This window comes from Syngnathus scovelli, chromosome 11 (genome assembly GCF_024217435.2).
Source record: "Syngnathus scovelli strain Florida chromosome 11, RoL_Ssco_1.2, whole genome shotgun sequence".
NCBI classification, from domain to species: Eukaryota; Metazoa; Chordata; class Actinopteri; order Syngnathiformes; family Syngnathidae; genus Syngnathus; species Syngnathus scovelli.
Window position 1 is genome coordinate 968,028 of NC_090857.1, and position 22,996 is coordinate 991,023.

At 45.5% G+C, this 22,996-nt stretch overlaps 2 protein-coding genes across 10 annotated transcripts in view; one reads left to right on the plus strand and one right to left on the minus strand.

Annotated features, from left to right (window-relative positions):
• The window catches only part of slc12a5a (solute carrier family 12 member 5a), an 87,717-nt gene extending 73,328 nt beyond the window's left edge, over positions 1–14,389 (plus strand). For 2 of the 4 annotated variants that reach the window (XM_049733798.2, XM_049733803.2), the window contains exons 7-26: positions 63–310; positions 433–644; positions 715–882; positions 963–1,061; positions 1,680–1,737; positions 1,817–1,991; positions 2,062–2,180; positions 2,320–2,418; positions 2,510–2,629; positions 2,937–3,041; positions 3,237–3,405; positions 3,604–3,799; positions 3,910–4,079; positions 4,162–4,293; positions 4,431–4,538; positions 5,101–5,226; positions 5,565–5,797; positions 6,301–6,315; positions 6,505–6,638; positions 7,852–14,389. In XM_049733798.2, coding sequence (XP_049589755.1) covers positions 63–310; positions 433–644; positions 715–882; positions 963–1,061; positions 1,680–1,737; positions 1,817–1,991; positions 2,062–2,180; positions 2,320–2,418; positions 2,510–2,629; positions 2,937–3,041; positions 3,237–3,405; positions 3,604–3,799; positions 3,910–4,079; positions 4,162–4,293; positions 4,431–4,538; positions 5,101–5,226; positions 5,565–5,797; positions 6,301–6,315; positions 6,505–6,638; positions 7,852–7,943 — 2,778 coding nt within the window. In that variant the 3' untranslated portion in view covers positions 7,944–14,389. The remainder of the gene's footprint in view (positions 1–62; positions 311–432; positions 645–714; positions 883–962; positions 1,062–1,679; positions 1,738–1,816; positions 1,992–2,061; positions 2,181–2,319; positions 2,419–2,509; positions 2,630–2,936; positions 3,042–3,236; positions 3,406–3,603; positions 3,800–3,909; positions 4,080–4,161; positions 4,294–4,430; positions 4,539–5,100; positions 5,227–5,564; positions 5,798–6,300; positions 6,316–6,504; positions 6,639–7,851) is intronic. The other 2 variants (XM_049733802.2, XM_049733799.2) reach the window with 2 other exon arrangements.
• On the minus strand, positions 14,362–22,996 carry ncoa5 (nuclear receptor coactivator 5). Of its 6 annotated transcripts, none has more exons than XM_049733810.1 (12): positions 22,838–22,996; positions 21,462–21,515; positions 20,097–20,363; positions 19,811–19,918; positions 19,236–19,299; positions 16,721–16,978; positions 16,524–16,645; positions 16,311–16,440; positions 16,025–16,227; positions 15,732–15,936; positions 15,504–15,595; positions 14,362–15,422 (listed from the first exon to the last, which is right to left on the minus strand). In XM_049733810.1, the coding sequence occupies exons 3-12, from the start codon at positions 20,263–20,265 to the stop codon at positions 14,578–14,580; spliced, it is 2,196 nt and encodes a 731-aa protein (XP_049589767.1). In that variant the 5' UTR covers positions 20,266–20,363; positions 21,462–21,515; positions 22,838–22,996; the 3' UTR covers positions 14,362–14,577. The 6 variants fall into 6 exon arrangements, with proteins under 6 accessions (XP_049589767.1, XP_049589766.1, XP_049589765.1 ...); XM_049733809.1 differs by having other exon boundaries at positions 16,311–16,443; XM_049733808.1 differs by having other exon boundaries at positions 16,524–16,648.

A 22,996-nucleotide genomic window follows, 5' to 3' on the forward strand; every position in this document is an offset into this window, starting at 1 on the left:
TTGCTGATAAAAAAAAAAAAAGAATAATAATAATAATAATCTCTGCATCTCTGCTCGTTCAGATCTACATTGTACCCAAGGCGGCCATTTTCCCGCTGGAGGGGCTGGAGGGCGCCGAGGCGGAAGCAGCTCTGCTAAACAACATGCGCGTGTACGGTACCATCCTGCTCACGTCCATGGCCACCGTGGTGTTTGTCGGTGTCAAGTATGTCAACAAGTTGGCTTTGGTCTTCCTGGCCTGCGTCATTCTTTCCATCTTGGCCGTCTATGCCGGCGTTATCAAGACTGCCGTGGATCCCCCCGAATTTCCGTAAGTTCCAATCCAGCATTTCAGTTATATTTCCTATTTCTGTACACATTTAGCCACCAAAACAAGCTTTGGCCATGCATGGTTGAAAATCTTCTGAGAGTTTTTTCCTGTTCTTGCTCTAGCGTTTGTTTGCTGGGCAACCGCACGCTAGTGTCCAAGTCATTCGACGTATGCGCCAAGACGGTGGAAACGGCCAACGGGACCGTGACCACGCAGCTGTGGCGTATCTTTTGCGATTCGCCCCTGCTCAACGCCACCTGCGACAAATACTTTGCGGCCAACAACATAACGAAGATCCAGGGCATCCCCGGAGTCACCAGCGGCCTCTGGACAGGTCAGCATCTCTGTTTCTAATGGCTTTTCATTTTTTCTTCTACGCTTCATGTATTTTGCGGTTGCTGCAGAGAACCTGTTTGGGACGTACTACGAGAAGGGCGATCTGATCGCCCGGATCAACATGGAGTCCGTGGAGGACGTAGACGACCCTCTGACCAACGCCAACCGCTACGTGCTGGCCGACATCACCAGCTTCTTCACGCTGCTGGTTGGCATCTACTTCCCTTCAGTGACAGGTGAACGAGGCCCTCCAGACAGCTAAGGTGGACATTTTGCTCCCGATACTGACGTTAGGCATTGGTGATCTTCTGTTCAGGAATCATGGCCGGCTCCAACCGCTCCGGTGACCTGCGCGATGCCCAGAAGTCCATACCGGTGGGAACTATCGCGGCCATCACCACCACTTCCTTTGTCTGTATCCTCTCAGCAGCACAGCAAGCACATTTCGTGTCTAGTTCCGCCCTTTGAGACGAGACAGAGAGGTTTTTTTTTTCGCAAATCGACGCCTCTGTATAGAAGCCTGCTAATGCATGCCGACATATTTTAAATGAACGTGCCTAAAGTTGAGTCATATCACAGGTGAAATGTGAGCGTGTCCTCCATCTTGTCTCTCAGTAATCGGCTAGTAGGGTCTGAGTAAATTTGATTAGGTTTCCTAATGGCGTGGCCGGGCCACTAATGCAAATGTGACTCAATAAAGCTGAGGGATATTAGATTTCATCCCAGACTATATTGATTTCCAAACTTGCGGTCTTTAAGTGCACACTTTAAAGTCTTTCATTTTTTACTCATGCAAATGGTTTAAAGTTCTATTATGAGCATTTGTCAAATTAAAAGCCTCCCTGAAACGATGAGAGCCCGGCCGGCAATAATGTAACTTTCCGACAGACACAATTTGAGGTCATCAGCATTCGATGGATGTTCCTTCAAATTAAAAGCGAGCAGACAACAGCTTCAGACTTCTTCTCAAATAGATGCCTCCTATGTGAAGAAATACAGTCATTGTTGACATTCCTTATTGAATGCTGCTCAGACATGTCCAGCGTCATTCTGTTCGGCGCCTGCATCGACGGCGTGGTCCTCCGAGACAAGTAAGTGGCACCCTCCCTCCCTCCCTCGCATACTCGCGGTGACTCTGAAAGCTGAAAGCGCTCGCCCACTCTGGCTCAGGTTTGGGGAAGGAGTGCACGGGAACTTGGTGATCGGCACGTTGGCGTGGCCATCGCCTTGGGTCATTGTGATCGGCTCCTTCTTCTCCACCTGCGGGGCCGGACTGCAGAGCCTGACGGGGGCGCCGCGTCTTCTCCAGGCCATCGCCAAGGATGGAATCGTACCCGCGCTACGGGTCAGTCTTATCACAGATGACGTACTCCTTTCAGAAAAGTTAACAAGTGGGGGATTGTTCTGTTCTGTAGATCTTTGGACATGGGAAAGCCAACGGGGAGCCCACATGGTCCTTGCTGCTAACCGCCCTCATCTGCGAGACCGGCATCCTCATCGCCTCCCTGGACTCGGTGGCTCCCATCTTGTCCATGTGAGTTTGACTTGGTTGTTGAATTTCACGCTTGACATGAGGACAAGCACTTTTCTATTTGACCCCTACGCTTTGGTTGAAAGTCCCGAGTTTGCTGACTTTCAAGGTGTGCTTTTCTCTCATTGCGTGTTTGGTGCAGGTTTTTCCTAATGTGCTACATGTTCGTCAACCTGGCCTGCGCCCTACAGACTCTACTACGGACCCCCAACTGGCGGCCCCGCTTTAAGTTCTACCACTGGTGCGTGTCCAAAAGAGCAACTCTGTTTTTTCCATGTCCTCTCACCGCCTGTGTCTTTTATTATTTTTTTTTTTTTCCTTCCCCCTCACAGGACTCTCTCTTTCCTGGGTATGAGCTTGTGTCTCACGCTCATGTTCCTCTGCTCCTGGTACTACGCCATTGTTGCTATGGTGATTGCCGGTTCCATCTACAAGTATATTGAGTTTGCCGGGTGAGTGATAATAATGAGGCTTAATATGAATATTGTTGTTGTATTATGAGGAGGAGTCGGATCAAATCAGCATCCATGGGTAGCACCGCATTTTCTGCGGTTGCAAAGCAAATTGAGATCTAAATGAAATAGGGATGCTATCATTCTTTAGGGGTGTATCACCCCTAAAAATCACCTAAATACAAATAAAAATATAGATGAATATTACATGAATTATAAAACAATATTTATACGCAAGTTAAATGAAGCTAATTCATATAATATGAACCTGACCATTCACTTGTATGTGCGTGTGCGCGCTTGGCAGTGCGGAGAAGGAGTGGGGTGACGGCATCCGAGGTCTGTCCCTGAGCGCGGCACGTTACGCTCTTATGCGTCTGGAGGAAGGTCCCCCCCACACCAAGAACTGGAGGTAAACACACACACACACACACCGGTGTGGAGATTGTGGCAATTTAACAGAGAAATGAACAAGATGCCTGGCCATCTCCCGGCTAATGTGATTCTCCGCATCACAGCCGTCACAAACCAAACCAACAAGAATTTTTTCAGCTGCTTCTGTTTAGTTTCCTAGCACCTTTTGTACTGTGGCTTTGTTCCCCCCCAGGCCCCAGCTGCTGGTGCTGGTGAGCGTGGATGGCGAGCAGAACGTGGAACAGCCCAGGCTGCTTTCGCTCACCAACCAGCTGAAGGCGGGCAAGGGCCTGACCATCGTGGGCACAGCCCTGGTGGGCAGCTACCTGGACAATTACGAACACAGTCAGAAGGCCGAGCAGGTATCATCCACCCCCACCATTTTTTTTTCACATTGAACCATGCAAATTGTTGATGAGAAAAAGACGAGATAAGAGGAGGGTTTGCCCTGGAAATGCTTCAAATCCTTTTTTGTGGGTTCTACTCATGCCGACCAAATTTCATTTGGCTGACTTTGAGGGCTGGATTTTCAAACAAAGCCTCCACCCACATCCACATAGGCGCTGCGTAAACTGATGGAGACGGAGAAGGTGAAGGGCTTCTCTCAGGTGACCGTGTCGTCCAACCTGCGCGACGCCACCTCCCATCTGCTCCAGGCCAGCGGCCTGGGCGGACTCAAGCATAACGCCGTGCTGGTGTCGTGGCCGCGCAATTGGAAACAAGGCGACGAGCATCAGACCTGGAGGAACTTTGTCGGTGGGTTGGCTGGAAATAGGCGCGAGTGCTAACAAGATTGCATGGTTGTAGTTTGATTGTCCAAATATTCCAAAGCTGCATTCCACATGTGTGTTTTGTCCTCCTTGCAGAGTTGGTGAGAGAAACCACTGCAGCTCACCTGGCCTTGCTGGTACCTAAAAACATTGCGGCTTTCCCATCCAACGGCGAGCGCTTCACCGAGGGCCACATTGACGTGTGGTGGATCGTCCATGACGGAGGCATGCTGATGCTGCTTCCCTTCCTCCTGCGCCAGCACAAGGTTCTCCTCCAGCTCCAATCTCTTTTTTTTTTTAGGAAGCAAAAGCATCCTGGTGCAACAAGGTTTGTTTTCTCACTCTCAGGTTTGGAGGAAGTGCAAGATGCGCATCTTCACCGTGGCACAGATGGACGACAACAGCATCCAGATGAAAAAGGACCTGACCACCTTCCTCTATCATCTCCGTATCGACGCTATGGTGGAAGTGGTGGAAATGGTATTGTTTGAAAAAATACTTTTGGGCATTTTGCATTCCTATCCCAGCATTGCCTGAAAATAACAGTTTGTGCTTAATATTGGTACACCGGTGTGTTTGCCCTGCCCTGCCCTGCCCTGCCCTGCCCTGCCCCGCAGCACGACAGCGACATTTCGGCATACACCTACGAGAAGACCCTGGTAATGGAACAACGCTCGCAGATGCTCAAGCAGATTAACCTGACCAAGACGGAGCGCGAGAGGGAGGTGAGAAAGCTCCCGCTCGGTCGGCTCCCTGGTCTTTTGAGAATCACGCACGTGTTCTCAAATGAGACTGACTGGATGGGTTCAGCTCAGCAGGGCTTGCCTTGATTTGACTTGACGTGACACATAAAGCGCTGCTGGACCGAAGCGTAGTTTGCGCTAAAGCCAAGCAGTGCGATGCCATCTTTGCTGTGGAGCGTGACAACACAAGGTCTTGGCAAAGCGCTGGAATAAATACATATCGATCTGAACCTTGTGCTATTTTTACCTCCTCCGGGTCCAAACATGCGTGCTTTTGACTTCCCTTTTGTGAGTCATTGCCTGCCATCCACCACAAACTAAAACAGAAATCTCTTCTTTTTTTTTTTTTTTAATTAACCCTTAGGTGCACAAGTGAGTGTACCCTACACTGTTCCATAATATTAGCAGCAATGTGTCATTTTGGTAGAGAGTAATTCACTTCTATGATACTAGGTATTAGATCTAGGACCATACAACAATGACTTTTTTACTTCTTTGAAAAAGACAACAACAAAAAATATTCCTTTGTGTGGTGTCTTTGCAGATCCAGAGCATTACCGACTCATCCCGTGGGTCCATTCGGCGCAAGAACCCAGCCTCTGTCACGACCCAGCTGAGTGTGAGCGAAGAACCGCCAGAAGCCGGCAAGGAGGAGAAGCCCGAGGAGGAGGTAGAGAGCTCGCACAGGGTTTATCCCCGCTTATTGTCCAACGTCTCGGGCAGGACTATTAAATCAGCCGTCCGTGGGCCACATGTGGTAATTGGTGAAAATGTGTCAAGACTGAGAAATATGTCATACTCAATTGAGAAAAGGCCATATTTTTTTGTCACCGTTTCAGTTTTCCGCATTTTATGAGGCGTAGCTGTTTAGTATGAAGAGATGGTGTTGTTGAACCCCACTTCCTCTCTTTTGTCCCTCTCAAACATTCTGTGACTCTGACCTGCATTCCAACACCGGTGGATTTACGTGTATCTCCACGTCGTCACCATCCGTCCTCCTCCTCATAGTCAAAGTCGGCCTCTCCCCCTGTGCCCCCCCCTGCCCAGGTGCAGCTGATCCACGACAACACCACCCCGACCAGCCCCGCGACCGCCGCCCCCCCGCCGGCCCCGGCCGAGGTGGCCCAGAGCCCCGGGGAGCAGGTTCAAATGACCTGGACGGAGAAGTGCGACGGCGACGCCAGCAAGCCGGCCGGCGCTGCCACACCGTGCGGCATCAAGGACATCTTCAACATGAAGCCGTGAGTGCTCACAGGGGTTCAACAAACATCTACACAATCCTAAACTGCGTCCATGAGCGCTAACAGTTCTCTTGGTTTTGGAGGAATTCATTCAAATAGAAATGATAGTTGTATGAACGTTATTTTTCAACTTGCACCTCGTTTCTAACTTGCAGAAAAATGATCATATGTTTGTCAGCGATGCATGTTCACAATCGGAGGAAGCCAAAATACTGTTTGATGATACAAACCTGAGCCAATACTAGCTTGCTTAATTTGTAGCTTTTCTTTTTTTTGTTTTTATCAGCTGCCGTTTACTTCCATCTCTAAAGTTGAACGTTGAGAACATTGCACCTTCCTTTGTTTCACCTTCACAAGTGTGCAAATTCCAGTTCCAGCTTGTTATGCAGTTCTTGTATTTCCTAAGAACAATAGCAAGTAGACAGCAAGAAGAATGAAAATATTTTGTTCCGCAAGTATCTGGTTCTGATATCTACATCTTTCCCTTCTTGCTCCTGCTGCAGTGAATGGGAGAACCTGTAAGTACCAAAGATTCTTTAAAGCTCATTCTGACTATTTGTGACATGACATGAGCAAGTGAGGACAATGAAAACTTGCTTGAGTGAGCATCCGTCACCCACCGCCATCCAAACAAACGGCAAAGTTTTGTCTTCCAAATCCTGACGACACCCAATTCCATCTGTCTGTCTGTCTGTCTGTCTGTCCAGGAACCAGTCCAATGTGCGACGCATGCACACGGCGCTGCGACTCAACGAGGCCATCATGAAGAAGTCCTCGGAGGCCAAGCTGGTCCTACTCAACATGCCCGGGCCACCCAAGAACCGGACGGGTGACGAGAATTGTATCCTTTGCTAAGGAAATTGTCAAGTGGCCCACACTTTTGTGGGGTTAAACTGCAGCTCCCCACTTGAAAGGCGCTTGGACAAAAGGACTTGAACTGGACTTCACTCAGTGATCATGACTGGTTTTTCTTTCTTGTCTTTGTTTTATTTTTGATTATCTTCAGCCAAACACAGCCAACACAGGTGAAAAACCTTCAAATAAACACAAATTGATGGTCAAACTCTAAACCATAATTAAGCAATATAACCCAAAATCAAATACTTAATTTTTAAATACTAAGTCAGGATGACTTAGCCAAACAGCTTTCAACCCTGGTGAGTACACGCAAACATTTTTCCCGATTTCTTTTTTAGCTTTTACTTTTTAAAATACACCACATAATTGACCACAATTTCACGATAATGTTTAGCATAACCATAACCCATATCAATTTTCCATATTAATTTCCAAAGCCACCCAGATGTGAGCTGTAGCCCCATATTCAAATGTCCAAAGGCTCACCGGCTCCTTCTTTTGTTTTTGTTTCGTTTACCAAGCTTTCGGCTGCAGTCGTGCCCTTTGGAAATGCTGCCTTGTCCAAATAAATCATAGCAGGTTACCGTGAGCTCCAACACTCTCCCTCTTAATGAACCCCACCTGGTGCTCTCAACAGCCTGCCTCCTTGGGTGTGGCTGAGACACACCCAGGCAGAGAGGGTGGGTGCGGCTTGCAACTCATCTCAACAGAAATCCATCCATCCATCCATTTTCTGAACCGCTTAGTCCCCACGGGGGTCGCGGGCGTGCTGGAGCCTATCCCAGCCGTCATCGGGCAGTAGGCGGGGGACACCCTGAACTGGTTGCCAGCCAATCGCAGGGCACACAGAGACAGACAACCAATCGCACTCACACTCACACCTAGGGACAATTTGGAGTCTTCAATCGGCCTACCAAGCATGTTTTTGGAATGTGGGAGGAAACCGGAGTGCCCGGAGAAAACCCACGCGGGCCCGGGGAGAACATGCAAACTCCACACAGGGAGGGCCGGAGGTGGAATCGAACCCGCATCCTGCTAACTGTGAGGCGGACGTGCTACCCAGTGCGCCACCGAGCCGCCCTCAACAGAAATCCTGCTTCAAAAAAGAGGGTGGCAACTTCTCCCTCATGTTCTTCAAAGCACATATAGGTTCAGCTATGATTCTATATTGGAGATCCTTGACCTTTCGCAACCAGATATGGAGTTCCTTGAGGTCCTCACCGAAGGTCTCAACCGGGTCCTTCTGGTCCGCGGAGGCGGACGCGAGGTCATCACCATCTATTCCTGAAAAAGCAGCGCCACTGACACCCCCACCCCACCCCATGCCTCCCCTTCCCTCCAACCTGACCATTACCAATCCCCCCCCCCCCACCACCCGCCAGTCCTGTTCCTGTTTCCCCGTCTCACCCAACTCACTCAATGCTGCTTCATCTTCATGTTGCACTCACTGTTAAATGGCGTATCATACCCAACAGGCAGCCCGACTCGGCGAGCAGAATCGCACCGGGTCCAGCTGTAGCTGTTGGTTCCGTCTCGGTTAGCGTCGGCCAAGCCGTGGCTGCGAATGCATGCAAACTTGGCTTTTCCGTTCCAATCGGTGTCGTTTGCAAAACGTGAGGGAAAAAAAGGCAAAGAAGATGCTTAAAAAGGTCTCCCGTTGTCGGGACCTTAGACAGCCGCTAAGACTACCACCAGCCAAGAAAGGGGTCTTCACGTACAAACTGTGAAATCCACGCAGCGTCTTTTCTCAGTGGCCGTTTGCCCAACTGTATGTGCCAAAAACAAAAGAGGGAAACAAATGGTTCTTTTTTTCTAAAACAATGAAATATCAACTGCTTTGTTTTTTAATTTGACACAAAAAAACAACAACTCTCACATAAGACCAAAGATACCAAATCCCCAAGGAGCGCTTGTGCACATTTGAGATGTTTCCCCTTTTCCAACGCCCGTAATGATCAGCTCCTCATCAATCTCTGCCGGAGCCTGATAACGATCCCAATCGTTTGAATCAAATGTGAAGCATCTAAAACATGCAGGATAGCAGCCCCTGAGGACGGCAGTTCGATACTTGGCTAATAGAGTCTTGTTGTGTGCGCTTCGAAACAATGCAATCACACAAAGAGCGGTGGAAGCGAGCGAGTGAGCGAGCAAGTCTTCCATGTCAGAAATAATCCATGGAATCAATTGCAATATTTGTCCTGGATCTCATTTGGCTGGCTGATGGATATTGCTCACAGACAGGCTAAGAAAGAGGGTTTTTTTTTTTGTGTCAGATTAAAACAATAAATAAAATAGTCACTTTCCTATGTTTTTAGTGCCAATTGAATGGTACACAGATTGAGAAAGAAAAGAAAAAAAAAAAAAAACGAGGTTAGTTGAGCTTGTAGACAAAGCTGTGAATAGCGGGTTAAAAGCAAGCTATCGTCACAACGAGGACGCAAATCACGGGACCGGGGGTAAATGATCACCAACAGCAACCCTTTGTGTGGATCCCTGTAAATAATGTACAAGCTCTGATGCTTCGTTGGGTATGAGTGTAGTATTTTTGTGATATATTCCAAGAAAAAAAAAGAACAAGGGGGATAAACAGTCCTTCGCTATAAGCGAGCGCTTGAAAACGGTGGTTTTAAATTTCTATTTATTTATGGGATGGCCCATGCGCACACTGCACCTGCACTGTTCATCGAAAAGTGTTATTTTTTCATCTAGAGAACAAAAAAAAAAGAAGCTATTTATGTTTGTAGACGGAGCTTATCGATAGAGTATGTCATCCACTCGACAACATATTTGTCGTTTCTTTGCCAAATTTCTATACAATAAATGTGCCATATAATTTACAGAGTCAAATTCTATATAATCGGACAACAAAGTGTGCTGACTTTATTTGACAAGAAAAAAGGAAACGAGGTCTACGTGAAGCGTGGGATTATTGGAAAGTAGATAAAGTAGGAATTTCATGACGAGAGGATTTCGGCTTCTGTAGCAAGGAGACCCACTTTGTCCACCTGACAGACTTCTATGCAGTAGACTCACCAGTGACGTTTTTTATACCGAGAAATATACAGTACATATTTCATGAATAGCCAGTACTGTGCGCAAGTCTTAAGCCACCTGAAGCTACCTTTGTTGTTTTGTCCTCCTTTTTCTATTGCGAGATTCCACAAAAATAATGACTCCACATTTACGTGGAGTTGATGAAAAATTGCCTCTTCAGGGCCACAACAGAACCCAGCCGAGGCAAAATATTGCTATGACGATCAAATTAGCGGCATGCGCAATTGAAATGAATTGGCCCTTTACATGCAGAATAAAGTTTTAAAATGCCAAACGGAGTTTTTTTCTTTCCTAAATCTGAACCTTTTTTACACTGCGATGCCGCAAAATGTCCAGCTTCAGACCACTTCCAGTGCCGCATTGCCACTTCCATTACGGCTCGAAAACGACTTCTCTGATGGTAGAATGACTTTGCTACCTCATTCTGTTTATATTCAGAAAAAATAGACAAAGGCTTTATTCCTAAAAGTAGGCCTGTATTCCATGTGTCCTGTGTAAGCCACTGTGACTGACATGATGCAGTTTCTAAATCAACACAGTAAAAAATGTGATTCAATTCAAATGTTGAAATTCCCCAAATCACAATGATATGGCCCGTCTCTATGAGCCAGGAAGTAGTAGCTTTGAAAAAAAATAATAATCAGTTTGCTAAAACAATCAATCTGATGGTGGTTTAAGACTTAGCGACTGTATAAACGCTGGATTGTGTTATTAGGTTGAGAAGCGCATCTCGGAAGGAACGTGCAATAGCTCAAATATGGACTCGTGTTCATTTTTTTTCTTAAGGCATCTATTTTGTATAACATCTTCTGAAGAGTCATCTCGAGTCACTTTATTTGTTTTTGGGGTGGGGTCACTTGCACTTGTAGTAGAATTATAAAGAGATACTTTACATATTTATACATATATACAGACATATATATATAGCTATATCTATACAGTATATGAGTATTGAAAAAGAAATTAGTTTCTAGTTAGCTATTTAAAGCAAACAAAACAAACTTGCTTTCTTTTTGGTGTTGCTCGAATGTCTAGGACCATTTGTGGTGAATGCTGCTAGTTCTGGTAGATTTTGGTCTTTGTACTGTACATAAAGACCACCAAAACCACATCAACACCACCAGGTGGTCGTTTGAAGAATGAACAACTAAAAAGGGTAGTAGAGATAGATAAATAGATAGACAATACATATCAGCCGTGGCTGCGAAAGCAAAACTATTTGAAAAACCCATGCAATACAACATGCTCCTTCACTTATCAATAAATTAATCATTCGTTGTATCAATTCTTTGGAAATTGCCAAAGTGTGACTGTAATTTATGAATAATCTGGGCTAACAAGTCAAAAACAAAAAATGGTGTTTCTTTGGGTTTTTGGGTGGTTTGAGAACATTTGCCTGCATCAACTGAGCCTTTGAAAAAGTATGAAAAGGAGACACGCAAAAGGTTTTGACGTAATCTATTTCCTAAAAAAAAAAATCTCAATGTTTTATAAATGCCGTTTGCATGGTATCGTGTGGCGATATTTGTTTTCGTGGTTTTTATAGTGACAACACGCGCTAAAGACGATAATGGGGGAGGCTGCCAAACATCAATCTTAAAAGGTCTTTTGCAAACAAAAACAAAAAAAAAAAAACACCTCAAGATCTGTTCACGTTATCGTTATTTGTTCTATTTCTTGCTTCAATAGTGTTGTTTTTTGTTGCGAGACCTTGGGCAGTCACTTGTACATAATATGAATGAATCACTACAGACACTGTTAACTTACTAGTGTTGTCTTCTTGTACACTGTTTGATCACTGTGGACTCAAGTCTTAAGAGTTTTGTAAGATGATGTGCAATATTATTTCTCTTTTTGTTTTGTTTTGACTGTGCAAGCTCCGCACTGGCTTTATTTTTGTCCTCATCCTGACCATTGCTGACCAATGAAAAGCATGTACTGTATCTCCAAATGGTGTGAGTCTTTTCTCCATCCCAAAAGATGGATTGATTATATTGGATAAAAATCTTAACTCATCATTTTGAGATATGGTGACATATCCAAATTTTGTGTAGGTTTTTTTTTTTTTAACTCTCTGACTCCAAATTTGAAGCTGTCTATCCAAATAAAAGTAGTCTTTCTTTGGCTTTTATATAAACAGTCTAAAACAAACTTTGGTGAGACAAGTGTTTCATGGTAATTTTTTTTCATACTTCACCAAATTGCGTCTCTTGTTGTTGATGTTTTTTAGATTAAAAAATTTGAGTAGAGGGCTTGCTTTTTCTTTGGAAAATCACATGTCCCGTATCTCAATTTTTATGAGCTAAAACGCAAAGAAAAATGACCTGTTGCAATTTGTGGGAGACATGAAACCAATCTCGTTGTGATTGGACCTTGGAGTGTTACTGTCTGATGAGAAGAAGCATGCATCTCCAAATTTCCTTCACTCAAAATCTCCGAATATTCTTTTATTCAAAGCGCAAGGAAAAATGTTTTTGTCACATTGTGAATAAAAATAATAAAATGTGTTTTAATTCATTTTGCTTCCGTCACAGATAGTGAAAATTTGGAGATATCTTTGCTTTCTCTAGTTGGCCGTCCAAGTGTCCAGTGTCCAATGAAAAGCATTTACAGAAACACAAAATATGGTGATGAAAATGATTTGAATTGGACAGCCACGCCAACAACAACAACAACAGCAACAGCAACAGCAGCCATCTCGCATATCTCTCTCGCTCGCATCGCATCCTGCCCACAAAAAGCTGCTTGGTTCCAAGCCAATAAGTACTACCTGCTCATTTTGTCCACTCGGCACATTTATTTTGCGTTTTTTAACAACCTGGCATGCTCTGGCCACTTTCCTCTCTCTTCAAAGTCAACATTGGCTAAGTTACATAGTTTGTAATGCTGGAAATGTTCATTCGTCATCCCACAAAGCCCTTCATCCTTCCTCCCCCAGCCTTTCTCTCCTCTTCCTCCCAAAGGCTGTGTATTTTAAATGTGACTGCAGTATCATGCTCCAAAAGTGATGAAAGAATATCAAACTCGCGCTTCCAACGCTGGGAGCGACTCTGCTTGGACACCGCCCCTCACCACAGTCCGTTTCGGAACCGACACACACACTCGCACGCACGCACGCACACGCACGCGGACCATCCAAGCACCCACCCACTCAGCCACCCACCCCAAGCAACAAACTGTAGCATGAGACAAAAAGAGCTGCCGGTGATCATTTCTCAAGTCTCCATCCTTAAATGGATGTCAAGGGCTCTGACTAAACACATGAGTGAGCGGGTAGAGGAGCAAACAAACCACCAGAAAAACAGCACCCTCTGGTGGCCAACGACGTCACCCCAATCTCGTGACGGTAATGCATAAAATGCGGCTGCCAGCAGAGGCGCTCTCCAGTCAGCCAGTGTGAACATTATTGTGTGCATGCACGTGTGAACATGACAAGAATATATTTGTGTTCCCAAAAGTGTTGTTTTTTTTCTTTCTTCTCCTCTTTCCGGTCGCACGACTCTGTGTTTCAGACCTCCCTTCCCTTCCCTTCCCTCGCTATCTTTTAGCACTGGAAATGTTTCCAAATGATGACTATTAGTATAGAAGAGTACAAGATTCTATTTTTCATGTATTATCTGGGGGAAAAAAAATACTACCAAAGTATATTTGTTAACTATATATTCACATTCATATATAAAAACATATTGTGCAAACATGTGCTCCAGTGAATTAGATGCAAATATTTGGGGGGAAATTGTCCAATTTATGACTTGAGAAATGATAGACGCATCGAGCAATTGACAATGCTGTAGAAATGTTATTCAAATTTCAATTCAAAATGTGAAACTCACATACTATATTCATTTGAATGCTTTTCAACAATACCCTGCCTCATTTATACATTTGCAATATGGATTTCATTTCTTGAAAAGCTGTGAGCTACAATCAAAAAAGCTATAAAAAGTCAGTAATCATTCTTCTGATATAGTTTCAATTGCGGAATAAAACCAGTGAACAGGCAATGCTAGAGCTATACACATCATCATTAGGAATGTAACACTAAAAAGCAAGTCAATGCAGTTCAAGATATGCTACGTTAAGTATTTCCCACTTCTGTTGTATGGGTAAAAATGCAATCAGTTTTAGATAGGATTTTACCATCCAGAATACGGCGGCCCGTAATGTACACGCCACTAGTTGTTTTTAATTCACTGGAGTCATGGGAAACACTTTGTACGATGCCGAAAAAGTCAGTGTAGGTTGTTCAATACTGTACTGCAAATGGACAAGTCACAAGTTTTTCCATTGAGAATCGCTCATATTGTGGTAAAAGTGTATTTATTGTTCCTTTCGGTTTTGTGGGGTGGGGTAGGGTGGGATGTGTTTTGCACATGTGCTGGGGGTGCGGGGCTGGCGGAGAGCGAGCGGGTGGGCTATGTGTAAATAAACTAAATATAATTAGTGTGGAAGTGTTTATTTTCTGTGTTAGTGTCAGTGAAATATTCTAAGGATTGAAAAACAGAAAAAAAAAGTCAACATGTATTCTCTATTGTGTTTCATTATACATTTCAAAAGAAAAAGAAAGTAGTTTTATCTTACATTTCAAATGCTTCTATCTCTGGCTTATGGCTATGATACCCGTTCTATTTTATAGATTTGTCAGCACAAAATGCAATAAACCAATACCATTTTATTACAGCAGTGTGGTGACTTTTTTTAATGGAATACATCAAACGTAAGAGAAGGAGCAGTCGATGGACTGTAACATTTGCATGCGGAGAGATGTTTATGGAATCATCCTAACACCAAGAGAACCTCAAACATGGGGTGCAGATATCAAAAACAACAACAGAAGTAAAATCGTTTACAAAACTATCTAGAAGATCTCAGTAATGCCGGGGGTACATTTGTGTCATTTGGCCCATGTTGGCTGCTGGTCGAACTGGCGCTAGCTGCTGCTGCTGCTGCTGCTGTTGGTGGTGGTGGTGCATTTGGGACTGGTGGTGCATTTGCTGCTGCTGCTGGGGTTGCTGTTGAAGTGCCAGGCTGCCGGTGTTCACCAGGTGGTTGAGAGCCGGTCCACTCTGGATAAGAGTGTCCAGAGCTTTCTGGACACTCGGGTTATCAAAATTGATACCCCCGGTAGAGTTGGCGCCTCTCGGACCACCCGCAGAAGCACCGGCTGAGGGCGAGCGGCCCATCGAGGCGCCGTAGCCCTGAGACGCTGCTCCGCCTTGGCGCCCCGAACTGTAGTCTTGGGACTGGACAGAGGAAGAGCCTGAAGCGCTGCTCTTGAACAGACTGAGGATCTTGGCCTGGAGCTCCTCATTGGGGTTGGTGCTCAGAGGCGTTGACATTGGCTGAGATGCCATGTGGCTGGACTGGGGCGCCATGTGACTGGACTGGGGCGCCATGTGACTGGACTGGGGCGCCATGTGACTTGGCTGAGGCGCCATGTGACTTGGCTGTGGCGCCATGTGGCCGCCGGGCTGGGGCGCCAAGTGGCCCGACTGTGCCACCATGGGGCTGGACTGAACCGCCATGTGGCTAGACTGCTGCGGTGCCATGAGACCAGAATGGGGCCCCACGAGGCCCGAGTGCGGAGCCATGTGGCTAGACTGCTGCGGTACTGGGCGGGCAGAAAGGGCGGGAGGCAACGCCGCCGCTGCAGCCACCAAAGGCAACCCTGCAGCCGAGGGCTGCCCATCAGCGGTGACTGGAAGGACCGTAGCTGTCCAGAGAAACGGCTTAGCATGTTAGCGTGACAACATTCCCTGCTGCGCCGGCCGGCGTTAAGGATGACGAGTCATACCTGCGTGAGGGTCTGCGGGATTTCTCATCAGCCGCGTCCGTTTGTCAGTGAGGTACGCGATCAGACCTTCCAGTTCCTCGGGCATTAAAAACCTATTGAGTGACAACGAAACCAAGTTTCCCAACCGTTATTGACCCAAGGCACAGTCCAAACTGTTCATGATGTAAGTAAATCATTTGCCAACCAGTACTGAAATGAAACTCCTAGTAGGGAGGTTAGCTTTCTTACCTGTTTTCTGCAAGCAACGTGATGGAGGTTAGCACGGACACTGGGTGGCTTTCACGGTCAGGCTCACGGAGTAGCACATCGTCTGCCATTTTGGCGGCCTTGCGGGCAATTTCCTCGCGATCCTTCTCGCGGGTTTCTATCTTGTAGGTGTCGTAATTGTGGCCGATCAGCATCATGGCATCCTGCATCGGCATGTTCCGGTGCTCTGTGAAAGGTTAAAGCACAAGTGCTTTTATTTCCCCCCCTCATTACTGACAGGGAAAATGCACAAATCAAGTATAAGGTGAGGTTACCTTGAGGCGTGCCAAACAGGATGTTGACAGTGCAGGATCGATGCACCTGATGCTGCTGGGTAATGATGATGGCAAAAGGAGTGCGAGCGCGGCCCACATCCTCCAGCGCCTGAGTCAGGGACACCTCGGTGTTGAGGAAGATTAGGTCCACCACCATGCCCAAGTCGTGAACTTTGCGCCCGACTGTCTCAGCATACTCCCGGCTGTTGGTTCCAACGCAAAAAAGGCGCCACGTTAAGTGAAATAAACTTTTTGAAATGAGAACACAGTGCAAGTGCAGCCTTACTTCTGTGCTTTGTTGACGACAATGACGGAGCAGTCGACAGGGCGTTCTGTTTCGTGGCGCCGTTGCAGTTCCTCATAGTACTGTCGATAGAGCTCGTTACGCCGGCGCTCCTCCGGACGAACGCGGTCATCTACTGGTGACGACAAAAAATAATTGATAGTCTCTATGGAGTTGGAAAACCGTCTAGTGACGTGAAAGATAAAGATGACCAACTATCAGCCTCGCGTCGCCCGTTCCATGGGTCTTTGTACTGGTCCCTGTAGAGGTCGTCCTTCCTTCTGCCGTAGTAGTCATCCGGGGCGTTTCCACCGCGGTAGTAACGGTCATATTCCTCTCTGCTGCATCAAAACAAACAAGAGGTCAATGGAAAAATTCTTCATACTGTTTTAGCTGCAATGCATATCCTTTACTTGTGGGCGGGATCCCGCGGGCCACCTCTCAGGTCCTTGTCTCTGTTCTCCGAGCCGCGATAACGATACTCGTGGCTTCCCGTTCTTGGCTCTCTGCCGGAATCTCTAACAGGGTCCCTGGGGTCTCTCCCGTCACGTCCGTCACGGGAGTCTCGATCTCGGGATTCACGTGCATCTCGATCTCTGCTATCACGGGGAAACACCGGCGAGCGGGAACGAGGCCGGGGATCCTTACCGTCCCCGAAACCGCCATATGGCCTGCGTAAGAAGGTACAAATTGTGAGATGGTACATTCTCTAACTTCTAGTATGTAAACTTTAAAAGTACAGTATTTACTGACGCCAAGAAATAAATACAGTCAATTTGCATCAAATAAATTCAACCCGGAAGATTCCGATGTTTGTTTCGGCATGTACAAGAAAGTGGTCCTTGTTCCTAATCCTCTTAAATACGAACTTCAACCTTATGATTGCTCTTTATTCGTTTCCCGTAAAGTCTCACCATTTTGTAAATAAGCAGCGACACATTCAGAAAAAGAAGAGAGGAAAAAAAAACCCCTTCACATCCGTGAGGAATAAATGAAATTATAATGCAAGCTGGCCTTGGAACATTATGATTGATACCCCATGAAATACTTTATCCAAGGTCCCAATGCTTGGAAGTAACCAGAGAAGTCGAGGTTCGAGTAAAATACGCAAAGTCTGCTTGTATGACTGAGATGAATCCAAGTGGATGAGATGTGTGAGAACTTCCAGGACTGCTGTTGTACAAGTTCAAACCCAAACTACAAGCTTTGAGTTTTTTGTGCCAGATGATAGAGCAAGAAGCTGCTGCATTGGCTTGGTTCAGTGCGCCAAGATGCAAACGCTGAGGCAGTGCAACACGGCCGAGCATCTGACAGAAAAACGCTGTGCTGGTGCAACCTCCCTACTCACCTCACCTCACCTCACCTGAGTCCATGTCATTTTCTATTTCTCAAGCTCAATGGGGTTACGAAGGGGAACTGATTTGAAGATGAGACCAACCACAAGATAACTATGACAACTCACAAGTATCCTTCTAGGCGTGCACAAAGGCTGGGAAAGTCCATTACGACTCCATGGGATGGAAAAAGGTCAAGCTTGTAGTTTGGATTTAAAATGTTTAGCTGTTGTGCTTGTCCTGAAAATTCTGACAAGAATTGAATTACTTCTCACCGCATCTTCATTTGTCTTTATTTTACTTTGTGGCAAGTGTTGCGATCTATCAAATACCTTCAATATTTACGGTTTATTCAAAAACTCTCCCAGTCACTACCATCACACAGAAGCTTGTGCTTGTAAAGAAGACGGAATAAACCAAACAAACACAATACTTGATGATAGCGTTTGGTTCACAGGGCCGCCACATAACCCAGATTCATTCACGAGCTCGAGGTCATAGAGGTCCATGGCCCTACCAGTAAGCAGTACGTGATATTTACACCAGGAATTTGTATAACAGCACAACGAAAAACAATGGGCACGGGTGCCCTCTTGTTGCGCGTGACCCTATTTATTTCGGTCGGAACGCCGAATGTCAGGACCGTCTTAACCGAGAAGCCACTGCTTGTGCTACGCAAATTGCTGATTGCGGCGCATGCAGAGATTTCTTTTGCGCCCACCCATTGTATGAAAGCTCTTTTGATGAATTGCATTATTTTAAGAGCATAGCCAAAGTCAGTTAAGAGACTAGCTCGCTACTGAAGGCAATGGAAATTTTATTCACAGGAACTGAAAAACCTGTCACACCTTGAAACCGAAATAAATTTGCACCGTCCCCCGAAAACTAAGGATTTTCTTGAGTCACTGAACGGCCTTTACAAAAGGTAGCAGGGCACCGCTGAAATTGACTGCAGTTTTCCACTCGAGGTATTATGCCCACCCGTCATCACGTGATGATAATGGTTTGAAACGAGAGGTCAAATTCATTTTCAACGGTACTTTCTTTCATATATTTGAAGAGAAGCACCTTTTGGGCTTGCTCGACTTGACCTTTTCCAAAGGCGGTTGGGCGCTACATCCATTTGTTCAACCATTATCATCATTTTTCGGTTTTACGGGAATGGGGGAAAAGAATTCTCCATCTTTTTGAACTCCTGAGCAGAATGCTGCCTGAAGGGGCTCTGGCCAAGTGTGAACGTATTTGTCGGAGCTGACATCATCATCAAGTAGTTTAGTCCATTTGATTTGAAAGTGTGCATTGCTCCACTAACGTATGATGAAGCGGGCCCGACCGACCATGCTTAAAAACTTCATTCAGTACAAACAAAATGAGAGCCAAAAAAGATGTATGCAGACAAATTGTGACATTCCCTTCTCAGGTTTATTATGACTAAGATTCCTGTCAGTGAAATAATGGAAACAATTTCCAAAATAGTGGCTTGAACACCAACCCGAACCATTGAAGGTTTAAAAATCACGTTTTAGTTGCTGGTTTTTGAGCGGCTGCTTTGGAGGCGATGCTAGGTCTTCCCACAGAATTTGTGTTACTTTACCTGCGTGGAGGGCTCGGCTGGGAATGAGGTTTAGCGCACCGTCGCTCCACTGCCATATTTACATCTGAAAATAAATCAATCCAAACGTTGAACAAAAAACAATGGCATGGCAATCAGAGTACGCGCAGAACGAACGCAAAATTGGGCACGTCAAAGAAATTCCCATGGTCCAAAATGAAAATGCGCGTTTCCTGACGGGACGACAGGTCGCGAAATGCAGCGCGCGGGAGATGAAACGACGAGGCGAAAATTCTTTTCCGGCGAGGCGCATTTGGACAACGTACTAAAGGCATTCCCAAGTAAATGCAAAGACAATTGGGGGGAAATTAAGCTAATTGTGCAAGTGTTTATTTACTTTGTATGCCAATCATTCAAAACAAGTTTCCAAGGAGAAAAGGCAAAAACATTGCAACCAACGATACGAGTTTAGCTGTATCTGACTTGATCAAGCCAACAGGAGGTAATCAATCATCCATCTACCCTCTTTAATTCACACGATTTGTTTGATGGGGTTGTCACACAGGTTAAGCATAAGAATAAGCAGTATAGTCAGACTTGATACAGTCAAGGCTTACCTATTTTATAACCTTTATAAATGCGACCCTTTTGGGCCAACTTTGCAGCTTCGGCTTCCTCTACACGCTCAAATTGTACAAATCCATATCCACGTAACAGGGAAACGCCTGAAAGAGGGATACTTTCAGTGGTACAAGAAAACATTGGAGTGGATACCTACCCATTTAGCCAAGCACGGTTGGAATCGTTACATGCTTAAGACAAATTGCAAATTAGACAAGGCATTGCAATGAGCTACAATCTGTGGATTTTGGTTTGCTCAGGATGACGTACGTATTTACTGACCAAGTATCTTTCCATATGGACTGAAAAGATCTTCCAAATCCTTCTTATCCATGTCGGACGTTGGCAAATTCCCCACAAAAATCCTTCGCTCCATTTCCCGTGGATCTGTACTGCTACAGGTGCGTGAGAAGTGCACCGGCGAAGGACTCCGGCTTCTTCGACGAGACATGGGACTTGATCCCCAGGTTTAGCAGATTGGTTGGTTCTCCGTACGTTCGGAAATGCTCGGAAACGTTTACTTTTGAGCGGATACGAGCGTCCACGATCCTGAAACATGTCAATGGGGGTGACAGAAGAGATTAAAACTTCTCTGTGGGATGAAAAGTTGTAAATGGAGTCAAGAGGTTGTGCGTTGGAAATGGGGAAATTCAAATGACGCAGGAAATCGGTCGGCGGGCCGTTCGGAAATTCTTCAACGATTAGCGGCCGGGCGCGCGCCGGTAAAATGCACGACGTATAAATGTGGATCCAATCCATGGTTTGAAAATTTGACGCAAGAAACGACGGGGGCAAAGAAACGATTGGCATTTAGTCGGTTTTATTCGTGGCCACATAAGCTCACCATCAAGCTTGGGCGAGGATCCCCCACTGTAATGTGTATGGGGGCCGTTTTAACCTGATCTACGTATTGAGAATTTTATTATTTTTATTAAGCAATTGAGTACAGGGAATCCTCGGTTTATGACTGAGATCTATGGCAGGTATGTAACTAATGAACGCAAGTTGGAACACTGAAAAGTCCATCACTAACCTATACTCGCAAGTTGTCAAGTTACACAATAAATGTTTGTGGTCAAGACACATCCCGGGCATAAAAGTAAAACAAATAAAAAATAAAAAAACAGTACGCAGTAACTTAGCGTGTGCCTTGATGTATTTAAGTAGAGCCACCGGGCAAAGTCGTTCGCTACACGCCATTCCAAGACCGAGAACCCCCTGTACAACGAGAGAAGGCTTGTCTTGGAAAATACACACCCCAATGTGGAAAAAAACATGGCACACTGTGTGTCACATTTTGTCCCATGTGAAAATGTACAAACGCTCCAGTCCACTAGATATTTGAGTGACGCAAAATTCACGATCAGCGACAGCAAAATCCGCACGGGTCTTCTTTGGCAGCCCCTCCTCGCAAATGGTGATTCAAATCCAAATGTCTTGATGGAAAAATTATTTTGGAGACATGAAATGGTTTTGGCAAATGCTGAAACGAAAAGGCACCATTACGCGTCTTGCCATCGGGCAAAGGTCTGCTTTTGAAAGATTTTGACGGCACAACGCAAAATTGTTTCATCCAAAGAAAAATGTAGGGATTCCCAAAACAGGCAAACATTTACAATGCTGCTCAGCAAACAACTTTGTAAATACCTTAGTGGGAATCCAGAAGGCAAGGATGGCACTTCCAATCAATTTGACAAGCGTCTGAAAGAGAATAGAAAAAAGTCTTATAAGGAGACGTTGATTCGGAACCCTAAAGTGTTTGAAACATTTGGAGCATGACAGCAGGTTTTGAATGCAGCCGAGTAACCAAGCGAAAGAAAAGCTGTTTGAAACAACAAAGAGGTAGGTGCATTGTATGTATACGTCAAACACAAGAGTGGGGCTTAACTTGGTTCAAATAAATGACCAGATGCCTCTGTGCAACACCCACAATTAGATTATAAGATTACATTGAGCACCCCTGGATGGATACAGGATGTAAAAGTTCTCTGACGTGCTAGCTTGGACATTAGCTAGCTCCAACCATCAGCATTGCACGCAACTCACAATCAGGTAAAACAATAACGTGTCGGATGGCAGTGAAGAGCCTGTTAACAAATAATTAAGGTTAATATAACTGGGTCTTCTGCAAATAAGCATTTGCAGCACCGCTTGAGCCAGGAACATGGATGTCATCATACGTTGCATACGACACTGCAAGTTTGCAGGCAAATCGCTCGGCCCGACGGCCCACACATGATACAGTATTGTAAAACTTTTATTTTGCCTTTTAACCTTTTTATGGGGCGGGACTAGATAAGCACAATTGCTTCAACCCGCTTCATGTCATGTCAATCAAAATATGAAATGAACTTGAAATAAGTGTGTCGTACTTGCCGAAATATACAAAAGTAAATCAAACACTGTTTATAAAAGTGGGTTGATTGACCAGTTTCAGAGTTTTATATTTCGCCATCCTCCATATCCACTCGGTGGCGTCGTTGCGACAACAACCAAGGATTACGTGATCGAACGATGCGCGGCGGCGTATGAGAACAAGCGTTTATCACCAACAGAAACTCACTTAATAATGAAATAATAGTATTTCAGGCTCGAGTCATCAGATATTGGTTCAAAATTCAAATCAACCGGAAATTGACTGAAAATACTCTCCAGCCAGCCCGCGCGCTGCGCATGCCTATTCGACTGTGGAAAAAGACAATATGGAGTCCACCGCCAAAGAACGCGCGAGCCTCGCTCTCTAAATGGCGAAGTTCGAGGGGCTGGAGTAGTGCTAACCCCCAAATAGCACCAACAAGAAAAACGATGTCCGCAATAACGGGCACATTCAGTCGCTTACTTAATCGTACCTCACGGCCTTTTTGATACGTACCACAGGTCGCGCGGTTTTACCTACATAAATAACTGTTTGCTAGCCAGTAGCTGATAGCTTAGCTAACAAGTAAAAGAAATGGTATGGACGTTTTGCTTTAAAGTAGAACGAAGCCACGTTTGCTTTGGGACATAAAGACATTAGGAAGTACCTTCAAAAGAGGATTTAACCTGGTTTTATCCCGTCAAGCCCACGTCTCCGTTGTCTTCATACAAAGTCAACCCCCACTCCTACTTCTTCTTTTAGGACAGATGGCTGCTTAACTGCATCTCCGCTACGCTACTTTGCTCGCTGCCGCCGCCCCCAGGTC

Coding starts and splice junctions, on each gene's coding strand:
- ncoa5 (XM_049733807.1), bottom strand. CDS start 20,265: ATGTCTCGTCGAAGAAGCCGGAGTCCTTCGCCGGTGCACTTCTCACGC. Junction 16,649..16,720: donor CCGCGGGATCCCGCCCACAA/GTAAAGGATATG, acceptor GTTTTGATGCAG/CAGAGAGGAATATGACCGTT. Junction 16,444..16,523: donor CGGGCGACGCGAGGCTGATA/GTTGGTCATCTT, acceptor TGTCGTCACCAG/TAGATGACCGCGTTCGTCCG.